Source organism: Pituophis catenifer, unplaced genomic scaffold (genome assembly GCF_029215685.1).
Source record: "Pituophis catenifer annectens isolate HBS135680 unplaced genomic scaffold, rPitCat1.0.hap2 SCAF_5, whole genome shotgun sequence".
Classification (NCBI taxonomy): Eukaryota; Metazoa; Chordata; class Lepidosauria; order Squamata; family Colubridae; genus Pituophis; species Pituophis catenifer.
In genome coordinates this window covers 55628364-55646146 of record NW_027256885.1, presented here as the reverse complement: position 1 = coordinate 55646146, position 17783 = coordinate 55628364, and the positions used below count along the sequence as shown (strand labels likewise).

The following is a 17783-nucleotide window of genomic DNA, read 5'->3' as shown; positions in this document are numbered from 1 at the left end:
TGGGTATGTTGTCGCTTCAAGGGTCACAAACCAATATGGGACCTTACTATACATCATTCCCTTAATCTTATCCCATACCTTAATCAAACATCCCCTTACATAGTGGTTCGTGAAATATTTATGCTGTCCTGTCTTGATTGGCCAGAGAAAATAATGCCACCCCTGCTGCAAATTATACCCTTCAATTTTTAATATACGCTTCCTCTCCAGTGTTATCCAATCTTTTACCCAAACCAGGCAAGAAGCTTGGTAATACAACTCCCAATTGGGGAGCCCCAAACCTCCCCTTGTTTTATGTTCCTGCATCATTTTCCTTTAAATACGTGGCTTTTTCCCTTGCCATATGAATTTTCCAGTTATCTGATCCAGTTTACTAAAAAACCTTTTCTCTAATCTTGCAGGAGCCATTTGGAAAAGATATATCCATTTTGGTAACACGTGTGCCTTTATCACTGCCACTCTTCCTAGCAGGGATAGCTGTACTTTCCTCCACCTATCTAGATCCTGTTCCATTTGTAAAATGAGTTTATCATAGTTGTTCTTCTTTATCGAGGAGCATTTTGGGGTCAACCATATGCCCAAGTATTTTACCTTTTTAACTATTTGTATTCCCATCACATTCTCTATCTCCATTTTCCGTGTCCCCTTAAGATTTTTAACAAGTAATTTGGTTTTATCTCTGTTAATTTGTAGACCCGCTACTACGCCAAATTCCTCAATACTTGTTAACAGATTTGGCCCCAAAGTCATTGGCTCCTCCAATATAAAAACGAGATCATCTGCAAACGCTTGTATTTTAAACTCTTCTTTCCTAACATTGGTTCCTTTTATTTCTTTGTTTTGTCTGATTTGATTTAGTAAAGGTTCCAGAGTCAAAATAAATAACAACGGGGATAGCGGGCAACCTTGCCTAGTTCCCCTACTTATTTGTATCTCCTCTGTTGTTTCACCTTCAATTAACACTCTTGCATATTGCACCGTATAAAGTGCCCGTATAGCTTGCGTAAAACTAAATCCAAAATCCATCTCCTCAATTTGTAATAAAATGAAGTCCCAATTAACCCTATCAAACGCCTTTTGCGCATCAAGAAACATTAGGACTTCCAGTTGGCACCGCAGGCTTCGTGGACGGTCTCCTTAGACCGCCAGCCCCGTGACTTCGTAAAAGCCACTTTGACAGTGCAAATCGGCTGTCTGGCGGCTGAAAAACCTCCCCTTCGGGAAAAGAAGGAGAGGAGAGCCGGTGGGTGAGAGTAGAGCTCCCCCAAAGTCCTCTGGAATAATTCCAGAGGCTTGGAGGGTGAGAGCTCCCCAGTCAGCCCGCCAAGAAGCTCCGAATCCGGGACAACTCTGTGTAAACAGAGCTAGAAGCCGCGACCGATCCTGCTGTCAAAAGTGAGTCTGATTGATTACAAGCGCAGGCAGAGCGGAAACAGGAGAACAAGCCTTAAAAGTAACAGAGCTTAACTCCGGACTTACTTTGTTTCAAATTGAATTTCTTTGAGCTGGAGGCTGAAGATGGCATCTTTGTTATGGTTTTGAAAGTGAAAGTCAGAAACGAAAGTGCTTATTGAGAACTTTCCGTGAGAGTGGATTTAAGCTGATGGGAATTGAGAGCTTGTGGAGAAAAGACTATTTTGCCTGATAAATTAGAGACTATAAATTACAAGCTTTTTAAAGTTGTTCAAGGGACTTTGTGGCTTTGAAAGGAAAAAAAAAGATATTTTTAAAAGAAAAAAAAAAGATGGCTTCTAAACAAGTTAAGCCAGGAGTTGTTAAAGGAGGGGGAGGTTCTCCAGTTGTGTCAGTGGTGACACAGAAAGCACAACTTCCGGCTGATTCACAGAGTCAGGAGGCTGCTCTTAATGATCTTAAAGAATTTATGAAAGAAGCCATGAATAATCAAACTGCAGCAATGAATAACCTAACAGTAATTCTGGAAGGGAAATTAAAGAAAGTTGAGGAGGATATAAAGTCAATTAAAGAAGTTGTTGCAATAAAGCATGATGAAATAAGAGATGATATTGTTTTTGCAGTATCAGGATTGTCAAAACTTGTTATTCAGGTGGACGAGAGAGTGGAAGAAATTAACGAAGCCAATTTAAATTTGGAAAGCAAAATGGGAGATATCATGACTAAAACAGAAAGAGTGGATGATGTAAATTAAATTAAGTAAATTAATAAAAGCCGAGGAACAATTACAAGATAACCCACTTTCTGCAGGGGCAAAAGAACAGATAATACTACTAAGACATCAGCTTAATCTCCTGGAACTGGACAAATTGAAAGATAAGATAAAGATAGCAAAACAAAAACACTTTGAATCAGCTAATAAACTAGGAAGATGTCTTACATTCAGATTAAAAAAAGAAAAACAGATTAGACGAATTGACCAATTAGAAGACAAGGAAGGGAATTTATTAAAAGATAAAAAAGGGAAAGAAAAAATTGCAGTGGACTTTTACAAAGAACTATACAAAAGGGAGGAGATTTCAATAGGTGCAATAAAAAATTATATAGAGAATTCGGACTTACCCAAGATACCTAATTTAACGAAAGAGATACTAGATGAAGAAATCACCTTAATGGAGACTGAAAAAGCAGTAAAGAAACAGGGGAATCTGAAAACGCCTGGCACAGATGGACTTCCAGTGGAACTATATTAAACAATGTTTGAGGTTATGGGAGAGCATATGAAGGATCTATTTAATGAAGTAGTGGGAAAAGCGGAAATTCCCCATTCATGGAGAGAGGCAAATATTAGTTTGATCCCTAAGGAAGATCCCCCCTCATCAGATATTAAAAAATATATACCAATTTCCCTTCTGAATTCAGATTACAAAATTTTTACCACAATTTTAGCAAACAGATTAAAAGGGTTTCTGAATGAATTCATACATATGGACCAAAATGGATTCCTACTATCATGACAATTACGAGATAATATGAGATTTATGCTAAATATATTGGAATACTATGAAGAACACCCAGGCAAACAGGTCGCATTAGTCTTTATAGATGCCATGAAAGCATTTGATAGAGTTAATTGGGACTTTATAATATTACAACTAGAATATATGGGCTTTGGGCAGAGGTTTATAAATGCGATTAAAGCCATCTATTCTAAGGTGACCAGACGTCCCGCTTTTGGCGGGACAGTCCCGCTTTTGAGCAATTTGTCCCGCGTCCCGCGGCGTTTCAAAAAAGTCCCGATTTTTCTTGAGCCCCAGCTGATGGCTAGAAGAAAAAAAAACTGTTTAAACTCTTGCCCGGGGCTTCAAAGGGCCGCCCTACAGGCAATCAGTGTAAAGCAGTTTTTTTTTCCCCTAGCTAAGCTTCAGAAACGAAACCGAAACCAGGGTCTTTGGTGCAGCGTGACAAAATGAGGCAGAGAGAGATTTATTTTTATTTTTATTTTTCCTCCCCAAAAAAGGTAGGTGAAAAACTGCAAACAATGGGAAATTTAGGAGGAGAGTTCAAGATTTTAAAACACAAAGGAAAAAAAGCTGTATTTAACTAGGGAATTGTAATAATTGAGATACTATTAATTGTATATTGTGTTGAAAGCAGAAATGGTTAAGTTGTGGTTCGGAGGAATATATGGGAGAAATTATTTGGTTTATTATTATTGGTAAATATAATTAATTGATTTGTAAGAAATTGGATTGCATGGAAATAATTGGAATATTCATGTTCATATTGATTAATATACAAAAAAGATAGTTTTATAACTAATTGATTTATATTAAAATGTTGAATTTGTATTAAACAACTGTATTACATAATTACATAATTAAACAATGTGAGGATGGATATAAAAATAGATGACAATGGGAAGGGGTATAATATAGAATAGAAGGGAAAAATTGAATTTGATTAAGATTAGAGATGAGGATGAAGGGTAATATTGGTTTTTTTAAAAAATAGATGAGGAATAAATATGGCAAAAAGGAAATATAGAAATTGTAAATTTAATTGAAATGACTAGTTTAGAATGTGTGGAAGCAGATATACTATATGGAAGTACGTATGTTTATTGTTGTATTGTTTTTTGTGTGTCACTTTATGTTGTGTTGTCTTTTCTTTTTAACTGAAATGTAAATAAAGATTATTTAAAAAAAAATAGTGACTTATAGTGGAGAAAGATACCGGTTAAACACAGTTTGGAAGGCAAAAGATTTTTATGTTAATGTTTTAAAGGCTGGATACCCCCCCTCACCGGGGGGGGGGGGGTAGAAAGAAAATGGAGATACTACAACAAGAAAAAGATGGAAAGCAGATACAAACTTATGCTGAAGTTGCAGCTGGAGGAATCACCATGGAAGAAGACCTGGATCTTGGGGGCCCACCCCCAACTCTGGAACCAACTAAGAAGGGAGAGCCAAAAGAACAACGATTGACCCGATCAACTTATAAACTTCAAGAACAACAAAAAATGCAACAATCTCAAGATCTATCTCAAGAAGTTCAAAAAACACAAGCCGTGGGGGGGGGGGGGGGGGGCTAGGCCGAAGAGTAAGGTGGAGGAGGATGTTCAGCTGATGCTCATGAGGCTTCGTAAGGCTAAAGATGGCAACTAAATTCCTATCTTGGAATGTTAATGGCCTAAATTCACCACAAAAAAGAAAGAAAGTATTTCATTATTTAAAACAATTTAACAATGATGTTATTTGCCTGCAAGAAACACATATTAGACTATTAGATCAAAAATATTTGATAAATTCAAGATTAGGCACACACTTTGTGGCATCAGCATCAGAGAAGAAAAATGGGTTAGTTATATATGTAAAGAAAGGATTATCAGCTAATTTAATTGAGGCAGATGATCAAGGGAGATATATTGCAATTGAACTATTAACACAGACTGGGAAAATGCTTTTAATTGGAATATATGCCCCTAATCAGCAACAAGACAAGTTTTATAAATTTTTACATACTAAAATAATACAATGGGATTATAAATCTTTTATATTAATGGGTGACTGGAATGGAGTAATAGACACACAGAAAGATTAAAAAAGTTTATCAAAGATCTCAACACGTGCAAAATTACCTAAATCCTTTTTTGATATGATGGAAGATATAGAATTGAGAGATATTTGGAGAGAACGCAACGTGGAGGAAAGAGACTTTACTTTTTTTTCTGATAGACATCAATCCTTCTCCAGGATTGATTTTATACTAACCACAAATGATTTTATTTCTAGGGTGAAGAAGATGAAGTTATGTCCAAGAACTCTAACTGATCATAGTCCGGTTTGGGTGGAATTTGAACAGGAGAGGGGAGAAAGGAGGTCCTGGAGGCTAAATGAAAACTTATTTAGATATGAAGATAATGTGAAAGAGCTTAAAAAACAAATGAAAGATTTTTTTGCTATTAATATGCATAAGGGTACTTCTATGGAAATGATTTGGGATGCTAGTAAGGCTTATATGAGGGGTACGTTAATACATATTAATAATAAACATAGATTAAAACAACAAAAGAAGCGGAAAGAGATAGAGGAAGAAATAAAAAAGAAAGAACAATTACTTATACTCAATCCAGGAGATAAGAAAGTGAAAGAAACAATAAATATACTAGGAGGGCAATTTAATATGTTAATGGCTGATCAGGTGGCAACTAGCTTACAATATGCTAAACATAATACATTTTGTAATGCCAATAAACCAGGTAGGTGGTTGGCCTATATGCTGAGGAAAAAACAGAAATCACGAGTCATTGGTAAGACAGAATTTAGAGGTAAGGAAGTTTACCAACAGGATATGATCAAAAAGGCTTTTTTAGAATTTTATACAAAGTTATATGCTAGTGACTCAATACAAGGTACAGATATAGATAGATACTTAAAGGAAGAGAATTTTCCTGAATTAACATTAGAACAGAGGGAAGGATTGAATCAGCCAATAACTTCTGAGGAAATTATTGCTGCAATTAAGCAGTTAAAAACAGGGAAAGCTCCGGGAACAGATGGATTAACAGCTGTTTATTATAAGAATCTACAGTCTGAAATGGTAGAACCGCTTAGAGCTCTATTTTGTAAAATTCAATTAGGGGGAGGAGTTCCACCCTCTTGGAGAACAGCTTTTGTTTCACTGATCCCGAAGGAAGATCAAAATTGTACCAAACCTGAAAATTTTAGGCCAATTTCACTTTTGAACACGGATTATAAAATTTTTGCTAAGATATTAGCGAATAGACTAATGCCAGTTATGCAGCAAACAATTCATAATGATCAATCAGGTTTTATAAAAGGGAGGCAAATGAAATATAATGTTAGACAAATTATAAATTTATTGGAATATTTGGAAAAAAACAACCAGGTCCCTGCAGCGTTCATATTTTTGGATGCAGAGAAAGCATTTGATCGATTGAATTGGCAATTTTTGTTTAAGATAATAGAAAAAATGCATTTTGGAGAGTATTTTACACACTCAATTAGAGCAATATATCAGGAACAAACAGCACAAATAATAGTTAATGGCGGCCTAACAGATGTTTTTAAAATTGAGAAAGGCACAAGGCAGGGTTGCCCCTTGTCACCATTGTTGTTTATTTTAACTTTAGAAGTTTTGTTGAACAAGCTACGTGACTCTGATAAAATAAAAGGAATTGTAATTAGACAGCAGGATTATAGACTAAGAGCGTTTGCAGATGACCTGGTTGTTACTTTATCTCAACCTATAGAAGCGGCTCCATATATGTTGGACATAATAGGTCAATATGGTAAAGTATCTGGATTTAAAGTAAATCAACACAAGACAAAGATGATAATTAAAAATATGTCCATATCTCAAAGAGAAGATTTAGGGAGAATAACGGGGTTTGAAATAGTTAAAAAGGTTAAGTATTTAGGAGTATATATTGCAGCCTCAAACACGAAATTGTTTAAAAACAATTATGAAGTTCTTTGGCAAAAAGTGCAGAAAGAAATGGAAAACTGGAAAAAGCTACAACTATCATTACTGGGAAGGATTGCAGTAATAAAAATGAATGTATTACCTAGGTTTTTATTTTTGTTTCAAATGATACCAGTGCTTAAGAAAGACGCAAACTTGATGGAATGGCAGAAAGGGGTTAATACCTTTATCTGGGGTGGGAAGAAACCAAGAGTGAAATTGAAAATTATACAGGATGTATGTGAGAGAGGAGGTCTTAAAATGCCTAATTTAAGATTGTACTGTGAAGCAGCCTTTTTATCTCAAATTAGCGATTGGTTTAACTTAATGGAAGAAAGAATGTTAAATATAGAAGGTTATGATTTGTTATATGGATGGCATGCTTATCTGTTATATGAAAAAAAAGTGGATAAAGTGTTTAAGGGTCATATACTTAGAAATGAGTTGCTGAGGGTTTGGAAAAAGTATCAATATAAGATAAATTATAAAATACCCATATGGGCAAATTCCAGACATGCAATAGAAAATATAAGTATAGAGCAAAAAACAGAGGTGATTACTTATAAAGAGCTTCTTTTTTTGGAAAGGGGTAAACTGCAATTGAAATCTTTAGATGTATTAAAAGAAGAAGGGATAATTTATACTTGGTTTCAGTATGGTCAGCTTCAAGCTAGATGGAGGGAAGACCAAAAAATTGATGTTATGCAAAATGAGGAAAATCTGGTGAAACAGATTAGAGATCAAAGTCAGATGCATATTAAAAGGTTGTATAATGCTTTATTGGAAATAGATTCAGAAACGGAATTGGTTAAGGATTGTATGATAAAATGGGCACAAAATTTTCAGGAACCAGTGATGATGGAAACATGGGAAAAGATTTGGGTTAGAAATGTTAAATTTACGCAAGCACAAAATTTGAGAGAAAATTTTTATAAAATGTTTTATAGATGGCATTTAGATCCTAAAAAATTATCATGTATGTATTCGAATTTGCAAGCTAAATGTTGGAGATGTGAATGTAATGATGCAACTTATTATCATATATGGTGGACTTGTAAGAAAATCAAAGCATTTTGGATAAAAATTTGGTGGGTGATGCAGAATTTTCTGAAAAAAAGGTTGAAATTTACTCCTCAATTGTTCTTATTGGGCATAACGACGGATTGTACAGTATTAGAGACTAAATTGATTTTGAACTTCATATCAGCAGCCAGACTGTTGGTAGCGCAATACTGGAAGAAGGACTCTTTGCCTACTATTGAAGAGTGGATACTGAAAGTAACGAATTTGGCAGAAATGGCGAAAATTTCAGCGTATTTGAAGGACTATACACAAGAAAGATACGTATTGGAATGGAGAAGATGGATTGATTATATTCAAAATAAGTATCAGACAAGAAAATATCAAATAGCTTATGAATGAATGCTAAGTACTAGAAGTATTATGTTATCTATAGTGGAGTTAAGGCTTCAAGGGGGGATCTAGTAGTCTAAGGATAGATAGTTTAATTTAGCTTATGATTGTTAATTGAAATACCTTGTATTTTGCTCTGGGAAGTCTGGGGGGAGAGTGGGTTGAGGGGAGGGAAAGGGTGGGGGGAATATTGGGGGGAAAATTTTTCTTTTTGTAAAACTTTTCAATAAAAAAAAAAGAAACATTAGAACCATTTCTTTGTCTATATGTGTTTCATAATATTCCAATATATCCATGATGATTCTAACGTTATCTCGTAGATGTCTATATGGCAAAAAGCCATTTTGATCTTGGTGGATGTATTCGTTTAAAAAAATCTTTAATCTTTCCGCTAATATTGATGCAAATATTTTGTAGTCCGAATTGAGCAGGGAGATAGGTCTATAATTTTTAATCTGTGTTCGATCAGAATCAGGTTTGGGAAGCAACGTGATGTAAGCTTCCATCCATGACCTGGGAACTATACCTTTAGTTAGTACCTCATTAAATAAGTCTTTCATGTTTAACAATAATATATCATATATCTCTTTATATAGTTCGGCTGGCAGTCCATCCGGTCCTGGTGATTTGCCACATTTCTGCTTCTTAATAGCATTTTCAATTTCTCCTTCCCTGATCTCTGAATTAAGAATATCCTTCATGTTTTGTGGGATTTTAGCTAATTTCAAGTTTTCAAGGTATGCTCTTACTTGCGTCTCCTGTATTCCCTCTTTTTGATATAGTTTCTCAAAAAATTTTATAATCACCCTCTTTTTCCCTTCCACATTTCCCGTGAGAGTTCCCTCCCCATCTTGTAAGGCATCAATTCTCTTTGCTTCTGTTTCTTTTCTTAACCTATACGAAAGCCATTTACCTGCTTTATTAGCGTATTAAAAAAAATGTTGCCTCCCCCTCTTAATTTTGTTTGCCAGTTCCTCTTGGTCCAATAATGATAATTTATGCTTAAGAAACTCTTTTCTCTCTTTTCTCTTCCCATTTCTTGGGTCTACTTGTAATGCCCTCTCTTCCTTTTCTAATTCTTCTAGAATTTTGCCCCTCTTTTCTCTCTCTAATTTCCATTTATGCGCCGAAATTTTTATCGAATATCCTCTTATAACCACTTTCATAGTATCCCAAATATTTTGTAGCGAGGTATCCTCTCGTCTATTTTCCTCGTAGAAAAGCTTTAGTTCTTTTTTCAATCCCGTGACAAATTCCTCCTCCCTTACCAAATCTGTCCTCATTGTCCACCTTCCCCTATACTTTCTTTCTTTCCAACTTACTATCACCAGATTGTGATCCGCCCATTCGTTTGGTCCAATTTCTGTTTCTACAGCCAATCTTAATATTTCTGGAGTAGCTCAAATCATATCTACCCTGGACCATGTCCTATGTCTAGGGGAGAAATACGTGACTTGGACCTCACCTGGATGTGCAACTCTCCAAACATCTTCCAATCCTAGTTCATCCAGGATTTGATCACATATCAATGGCAGTGTCTTCCTTACCCCTTTCCTGTTTCCCATATCCACCCCCCTGGCATAATCTTTAGTGGCATCCATAACTGCATTGAAGTCACCCATTAAGCAAATATGTTCATACTCCAATTCGTTTAGTTTGTTATAAATCATATTATAAATATTTTTCTGGTTACAGTTAGGGGCATATATATTTCCTAGTAAGACCTTCCTTTGGCATATTTTAATTTCCACCAGCAAGAATCTTCCCTCTTCATCAGCAAAAAATTTTTTGGTTTCCAAATGTTTCTGTATATATATCGCAAGTCCTCTTTTTTTTTGGTCAGCCAAGGACACAAATAGATCACCTAATTTGGGACATAAGAGTAAATTCTGGTAGCCTTTTTTAATATGTACTTCCTGCAAGCCTATTATTTGGTATCTCCCCCGCTGTAACTTCATTTGTATTTTCTTCCTTTTATTCGGCAGGTTTAATCCATTAATATTGATTGATATTAACCAAAGTCCGTCTCCTGCCAGTTTATTTGTTTGGTTCTTTCAATCCATTTCTTTTTCTGTCTCGTCACTATCTGGGATCCCGAGCCCCCACTGGTTTGGTCTTCTCCTTTTTCTCTTTTGATTTATAAGTTGAAATAAAAATAGAGTTGTACACATTTGGGAACTAAGATTTGTGTTGATAAAATAGTAAGGTAAACACTTAGATCAAGATGTTAGAATATTTCTTAAAATTTGTGTTTTTGATTTTAATGTTAAAAGATGTAAGGGTGGGAATTAAGCTAGATAGAATTTTGATTTATAATTGGATATAAAAAATGAGTAGAGTTTATTTGGAAATTAAGGTTTTGGTGATACAATAGATTGGTTTAGATTAAGATGTTAGAATTTGTGTTAAAAACTTTTGTTTTGATTTTTAATTTTAAAAGATGTAACGGGAAAATTGGGAATAGAGCTTGTTAAAGGAATGTAAGTGATTGTACCTATCTATGACTGGATCAAGACTTCATTCTTAAAAGATATATTTTATGTTTATGTTTGGAAAAAAATAAAAAATATTTTTCAAAAAAAAAATGATAGAGCAGTATTTGAGGTGCTATGTTAATTACCAACAAACTAACTGGCCTGAGCTACTGCCTTTCATTGAAGTGGCATACAATAATACTTCACAGCAGTGTATAACAGCAAGGGCCTTACTCCAGTGGTGAAATCCTACCCGGTTTACCACCGGTTCGCTGCCCGCACATGTGCAGTGTGTGCCAAATGCACGCTGCGCGCATGCGCACTGCACACCAAACACATGCTGCACACACATGCACAGTGCATGCCAAACACATGCTGCGTGCGCATATGCACTGCATGCCAAATGCACGCTATGCACACACGTATGCGCAGTACGCACCAAACGTGCGCTGCACACGGAAAAAGGACGCTTGGGAAGGTAAGTAGAACAGCGAGGGGGGGGACAGCTGTGCCCCACAATTTAGAGTCATTAGAAAGCAGGATTTCCTGCTTTCTAGCGATTTTAAATCATGCGGCAAAGCTGATCGTCAGAAATACTGGTTCGGACCAACCGGTAACTTTCTTACTACTGGATCGCCCGAACCGGTGCAAACCAGTAGGATTTCACCACTGCCTTACTCCCTTTAAAGTGGCCACAGGGGTGGAGTTTGTTCCCATACATGAGTACTCTCAGGAGCCCCCTTCATCAGTTAGCCTAACTGAATGGACAGGCTCCCTACAAGATGCTTGAGGAGATGTAAAACAGGCACTAGTGAAAGCCACAGAAACACAAAAGGAGGAAGCAGACAAAAAGTGATTCCCCCCAGAGGCCGTTTCACATAGGGGAAAAATTTAACCTCTCTACCAAGTACTTAAAACTGAAATTGCCCTGTAAAAAAATGGGTCCCAAATTTATAGGACCTTTCCCCATCATAAAGATCATTAACCCAGTCACAGTAGAGCTGAAGCTCCCGCGCCTGTTGGGGAAAATACATCCTGTCTTCCACAGCAGTTTGCTGAAACCGGTAATAGGTTCAGGACTAAGACCAGTAGCTCAGGTAGCCCCTGATCCCATCGTAGAAGGGGAAACCTATTACAAAGTAAAGAGGATTTTAGACTCTAGACTGTACTTAGGGAAGTTACAGTACTTAATACAGTGGAAGGGCTACCCTCTTTCTTTCTTTTTTCTTTTTGTAAATATTTTTTTATTTATTTTTCAAATTTAAACATAAAAACATAACTTTCAAGAGCAAAAATCTCGATCCGGTCATAGATGGTTACCACGCTTACATTCCTTTCACAAGCTCAATTCACAATTTCCATTACATCTTTTATAAATAAACAAAAAAAGAAAAAAAAGAAGATAAAAAAGAAATTCAAAACTTAAGAAAAAAACAATTTTACCTCAAATTTAACATTTTCATCTATATAAATCCATTATATCTATCCAAAATTAATTTCAAATTCACTTTCACTCATTTTTACATCTGCATAACAATTCTAAACATATCTTTATTCTTCTTTACCTTATATCTTATACAAGTCATATCAAAATAATTTTTACAATATTCTAACCTCTTGTTAAGTGTTTACCTTACAATTTTATCACCATTTATTCTTAGTTTCAATTCAATACCACTCCATTTTATTATATTTTATAAAACAACATTTTGTCTAATTTTAATCCTTTGACCCTTATCCTCAAATCAGTTTACCTTAGTTTTTCTTTCTCCCAGTTTACATATTACACAGATTTCTCACAAAGACATATTTTATTAACTCCAATTTCTAATATATTTTCCACTATATCTCCCTCTAATATTTATCTTCCAGCTTGTTCTGTTTGATTAATTCTCAGCTTGATCCCCTCCAAAACACCAACTATTTAGTTGATTTCAAAATAGTTCCTCAATCTCCTCCAACTCTCCTCCTATTTGTTTGACTGTTTCCAGAATTTTGTGGGCTGATTTCCAGCATAGTCTCCTCCTTAACTCCCTCCATTGTTTGGCTGATTTCCAGCATAGTCTCCTCCAACTCTCCTCCTATTTGTTTGGCTGTTTCCAGCATTTTGAATTAATTTCCAACGTATTTCCACTGAGTCTCAAACTCTTATCTAGTTGGTATCCATCCCACACATTTTAACTGTAATATAATTATCTGTTTTATATCATTTTTCCATCCTGCTCTTTCAATTTAAATCTCAGTATATTTCATAATGATCATCATTTCCAACTTGTATTAGCTTAATTCAAGACTAATCACTAGCATCTGTGTATCTTGTATTTTGTTCAATCAATCCTTATTCATCAGTTTAACATTTGTTTGCAAATTAAAATTAAAATGTATTACATCAAACAGTACATTTTCTTAAAATTTTCCTGCCTCAAAATATATTCTTCTTTATTATTTTTATCCCCTTGATATCATCCACTATTTTAATAGCCACCTCTTATTTTCTATTTTATTATTTCACAACCCTTCCTGTTTTTATCCAAAAATCATATATACATAGGCTTTTAAACTTTACATTTCATTTAGTCACATTTAAATTTATCCACTTTAATTCTTCCTTTTCTTCCTTTTCCTCTCTGTCCAAAGTGCTCTATTTCAAGGTTCATCAGTTCAAAGTAAAGAATTTCTATATGTCCCTTTAAACCTTTTAAAATGTCTGTTCCAAGCGTAGTGCATCAGCTTCCTGTCTTTGTTAACTACGCCACACCTAGTTTTGTCAGTCTCCATTGTTAAAATCCAAAATGTTCTTTCTTTCTTCTTTCTTTTTTCTTAAAATCATCTGGGACAGAGTAGGAATCTCCAAAATCCTTATATCCAATATTAATTTCAAATAATCCAAGGTAAAAAGCCAATTAACATGTTTCTTTTCCACCCAGAAAGGGAAATCTCTTCAATCCACTTCCCTGTTTAATCACTGCAGACTCCATGGCTATTTTGTAGCCATCCATCTGTCTATCTTCGTTAGCTTCATTTTCTTTTAGAGGCATTAATTCTCAGGAATATCCGTGGCTCCCAGTGGTCTTCCGGGTGCGATTCAAGGTGTTGGTCACCACCTTTAAAGCGCTCCATGGCACAGGACCCGGGTACCTTCGAGACCAACTTCTGCCACCAATAGCCTCCCACCGGCCAGTTCGCTCCCACAGAGAGGGTCTCCTCAGGGTGCCATCAGCCAAGTTATGTCAGCTGGCGACACCCAGGGGGAGGGCCTTCTCTGTGGGAGCCCCAGCCCTGTGGAATGAACTGCCCCCGGAAATACGTAAGACCTCCGGGTGTTTCGCTGCGCACTGAAGACTCTGTTGTTCTGCCAGGATGGGCTATCAACATAATAATTTTAAATTGGGGTATTTTAAATTTGTGGGGTTTTAAATTGAGCCAAATTTATTTAATTATTTTAAATTTTTAATCAATGTTTTGTCTTGTGTTTTTAAATAGGCTGTACACCGCCCTGAGTCCTTTGGGAGAAGGGCGGTATAGAAATAAAATAATAATAATAATAATAATAATAATAATAATAATAATTATTATTATTATTATTATTATTATTATTATTATTATTATTATTATTATTATTATTTCTCCTCTCCACTCCAGTTAAGGGCACAGTCAAATTTCAGAGATTTATTAATGCCAAATCATCCAGTTTAAGTTTACTGCAACAAAATTCAATTTGGGTCTTTTACCCATTTTTTTTTTCTTTCCAATCTTTAAGTCCCGCAGTCCAGCAGCCGCTTTTAATTTTGGGGTCTTATTTTCCAATAATTCCAAATAGGTACATTATATTGCCTGGGTTGGTGTCACTCACCCGACTTCTTGATTTTTGCTCTTTCTTCATCTTCCTCCAGCACAATCCTTGTTCCCGGTTGCCACCGTTTCAGGGCAGCCGCAATGGCTGCCGTTCTGCTGCCGCTGACGTGAAGGAGAAGCCTCCGGCCCCGAGGAACCCGCCCGTTCCTCTCGGCTGCCCAAGGCGTTCCTTCTTGTCCCCCTGTCCCTACAAGACAGGGGAGGTCCGCAGACCTATCGGCGGCAGTTTAGCAGACGGGATTTAGCAGGGCTCAGCGGAGCTCACCATTTCCCCCTCTGTGTCCCCACAGCGCCAACCGGAAGTCCCCCGGGCTACCCTCTTTCTGAAGCCACTTGGGTGAAAGTCAGAATATAAGAGCAAATAGACTGGTTAGGAAATTTCATGACAAAAATCCCGAAAAGCCAAAAGAGCAGCCAAGTGATGGGAGGTGTGGCTAGTAGGAAATTAATCTATCTGTCCTTGGTGTTTTCCAAATACTTCTCACTCACTAGGGGAAGAGCCGACTGTCAACTTCCAACCGAACCTGGCAGAAGCCATTTTACTGTTCCTCAGTTGCCACACAGAAGAGGGGGGGGGGAAGGAGGTTGGAATATCTTGTTAGACACAACAAAGAACTTTCTCGTGGGAACCAAGGTCATCTCCACGGGGAATGGATAAGGTCAGGAAAGGAGTGCCTGGAGAGCCCACCAATTGACCCAATTGGCCAATGTGACCTGTGACATTTGGGGATGGGTTTGTTTCTTCTTTTAATTATACTGAAACCCTGGGAATTATTTAGAGTTGGTTTTCCTTAAATCTGTGCCAATATGATATGCTCAATAAAGAAGTCCTTTGAGGTAGATTCAAGTCTCAGAATTCTGATTTGTTTGGGTTCATTAGACGGAACCTTGACACTATCTTTAATGGGTATAGACTTGCTTTGTAAACTTGGAGTCACAATAAAAGGCACCCATAGCAGAATTAATTTTAGAGATTCCCCTTACACACATGCATGACTCACAATATGCTTTTGGCATTTGCCATGCTACAGGGGCTCTTTGGAAACAGCGGGGATTTCTAACATCTGCAGGCACTCCTATTGCACGTGCTACGTTAGTCTCTAACCTATTGCGACCAGCTACCCTTGCCATCATTCATTGCAACACTCACAAAAGAGACACCACCTTCATTACAAAAAGTAACACAGAGATGCTGTAGCTAAATGGACTGCCACACAACCCCTTCCTCTCTCCATCAATGCCCCTGTTTTCGAATTACATCCCACCATCCCTTAAAATAACTTTATAGAAAAAGAGGAGGTAGAATATTGGACACAAAAAGTTAATGCGATTTTCTCTGATGGGTTCTGGTGTATACCAGATTGACATCCCATTGCACCAAGAAAACTGCTACGTCTGATATACCAACAATTACATAAAAATTGTGCATTATGGCATACAAGCCATGGTAGATGCTGTAAGAAGAGAATGGTATGCTCCTGGAGTATACATGGAGGCAATGAGAACTGCTCACAAATGCCTTACTTGCCAGGCTAACAACACATTCTCAGGAAAAATCACCCACCAAGGAAGGAGACCATGGGCAAAATGACCTTTTGAAAGACTACAAATAGACTTCATCCAACTACCAAAAAGCAATAAATTCCAATATGCCCTGGTATGCAGAAACCAGCTCATCCACTGGGTGGAAGCATCTCCATGCCATCATGCCACAGCTATTGAAACAGCCAGACACCTTCTTAAAGATATAGTTCCAAGATATGGGGTACCTGCCTCAATGAAATGGACAGAGGGACCCACTTTGTAGCACCAGTTATTACACACATTCTTCAAGCATTGGGCTTCACACAAAATCTACATACCCCTCATCATCCCTAGTCTTCATGGAGGGGGTGGAATGAGCTAACAAAAGAATTAAAAACCTTATTACAGAAATTATGTCAGGAAACACATTTATTGTGGCCCCATGTACTCCCTATTACTTTGTTCCATTTAAGAACCCAACCCAGAAAAGTTGTAGGATTCTCCCCCTTTGAATTGGTTTCCAGGAGACCTCCAGGTTCTATGAAAGGACTAGACCCCCAATCCTTAAACTTAGAGAGGGGGGACTTTGTTTTGTGTTCTTACTTTTCCTCCTTATACAGGCAAATCAACCAGCTATGGAGGCAGAGAGCACTAACACAAACCCTAGCATTAAAGGAAGAATTACATCCGTTTGAACTAGGCAATTTGGTATGGACCTGGTCATTCACTAGAAGCTCATTGCTACAGCCACAGTGGATGGGGCCCTTCGAAGTCTTATTGACTACTCATACAGCAGTAAAGATTTCAGAAAGCACCTGTCAAGTGCAGGAACTCAGGAGTCCAAGTAGTTTATAGGTTTATTGCAAGCTTAAGCCCGCTATAAGAATCTGAACTACTAACAATCAAAGTAAATTGGCGGTAGATAAGAGTCAACAGAATTCAAGGTGGGCTGGACTTAGATCTCTTGTGTGGGCACAAAGGGACTTGAGAATGATGACGCATTTGACCCCTCCCTTGGGCCCAGCCTGGTCATCTCCTATATTGCCCACTCCTCCACCTTGACCCCCCTCCTCTTCCATGGTTTCTTCTATGCTGCTTTCCCCCTCCTGCATTGTGTTGTCGACGTCTGAGTTCTCATGGGAACTTGGCAAGGGTGGAATGGAAGTAGTCTCAAAGGAATCCTCCTCCCCCTCAACTGAAGAAGCTGGCGAGCCAGGTGGTGGTTACTGCAACACAAACATTGTTAGAGGGTCCCTCTCCTTCCCTGATCAGGATTGGAAGGCCAGATATGGAAGGCTCATCATAGGTGAGTATCCCACCTCCCCCCGGAGCAATCCAGAGGGGCTGGTTAACTTCTTCCTTCCTTGATAGGTTCCACAGGCAAAACTGGATGGGGGGGCTGGGAGTTTGGTCTGCTGCGGTTTATCAGGGAAGCACTGGTGAAACTGATGAACTAAATCAGGGCCATGAACATACTGTATGTTTTCTCAGGAGTGATCTGCAACAAGGTAGCCCTTCCAATGAATCAAATACTGAATGCCTTTGCCTCTTTTCCTAGAGTCTAGTATTTCTTCCACCTTGCACTGTGGAGGTGGAGGAGGCCCCTGGGATCACATT

General features: G+C 37.4%; 1 protein-coding gene across 1 annotated transcript in view; it reads right to left on the bottom strand.

The window, feature by feature from the left end:
* Positions 1-17278, bottom strand: part of LOC139317683 (uncharacterized) — a 30415-nt gene extending 13137 nt beyond the window's left edge. Inside the window, exons 1-2 of the mRNA XM_070944761.1 lie at positions 17224-17278; positions 14641-14829 (exon numbers count right to left, since the gene is read on the bottom strand). Coding sequence (XP_070800862.1) covers positions 14641-14829; positions 17224-17278 — 244 coding nt within the window. The remainder of the gene's footprint in view (positions 1-14640; positions 14830-17223) is intronic.
* Between the last annotated feature and the right edge of the window lie 505 nt (positions 17279-17783).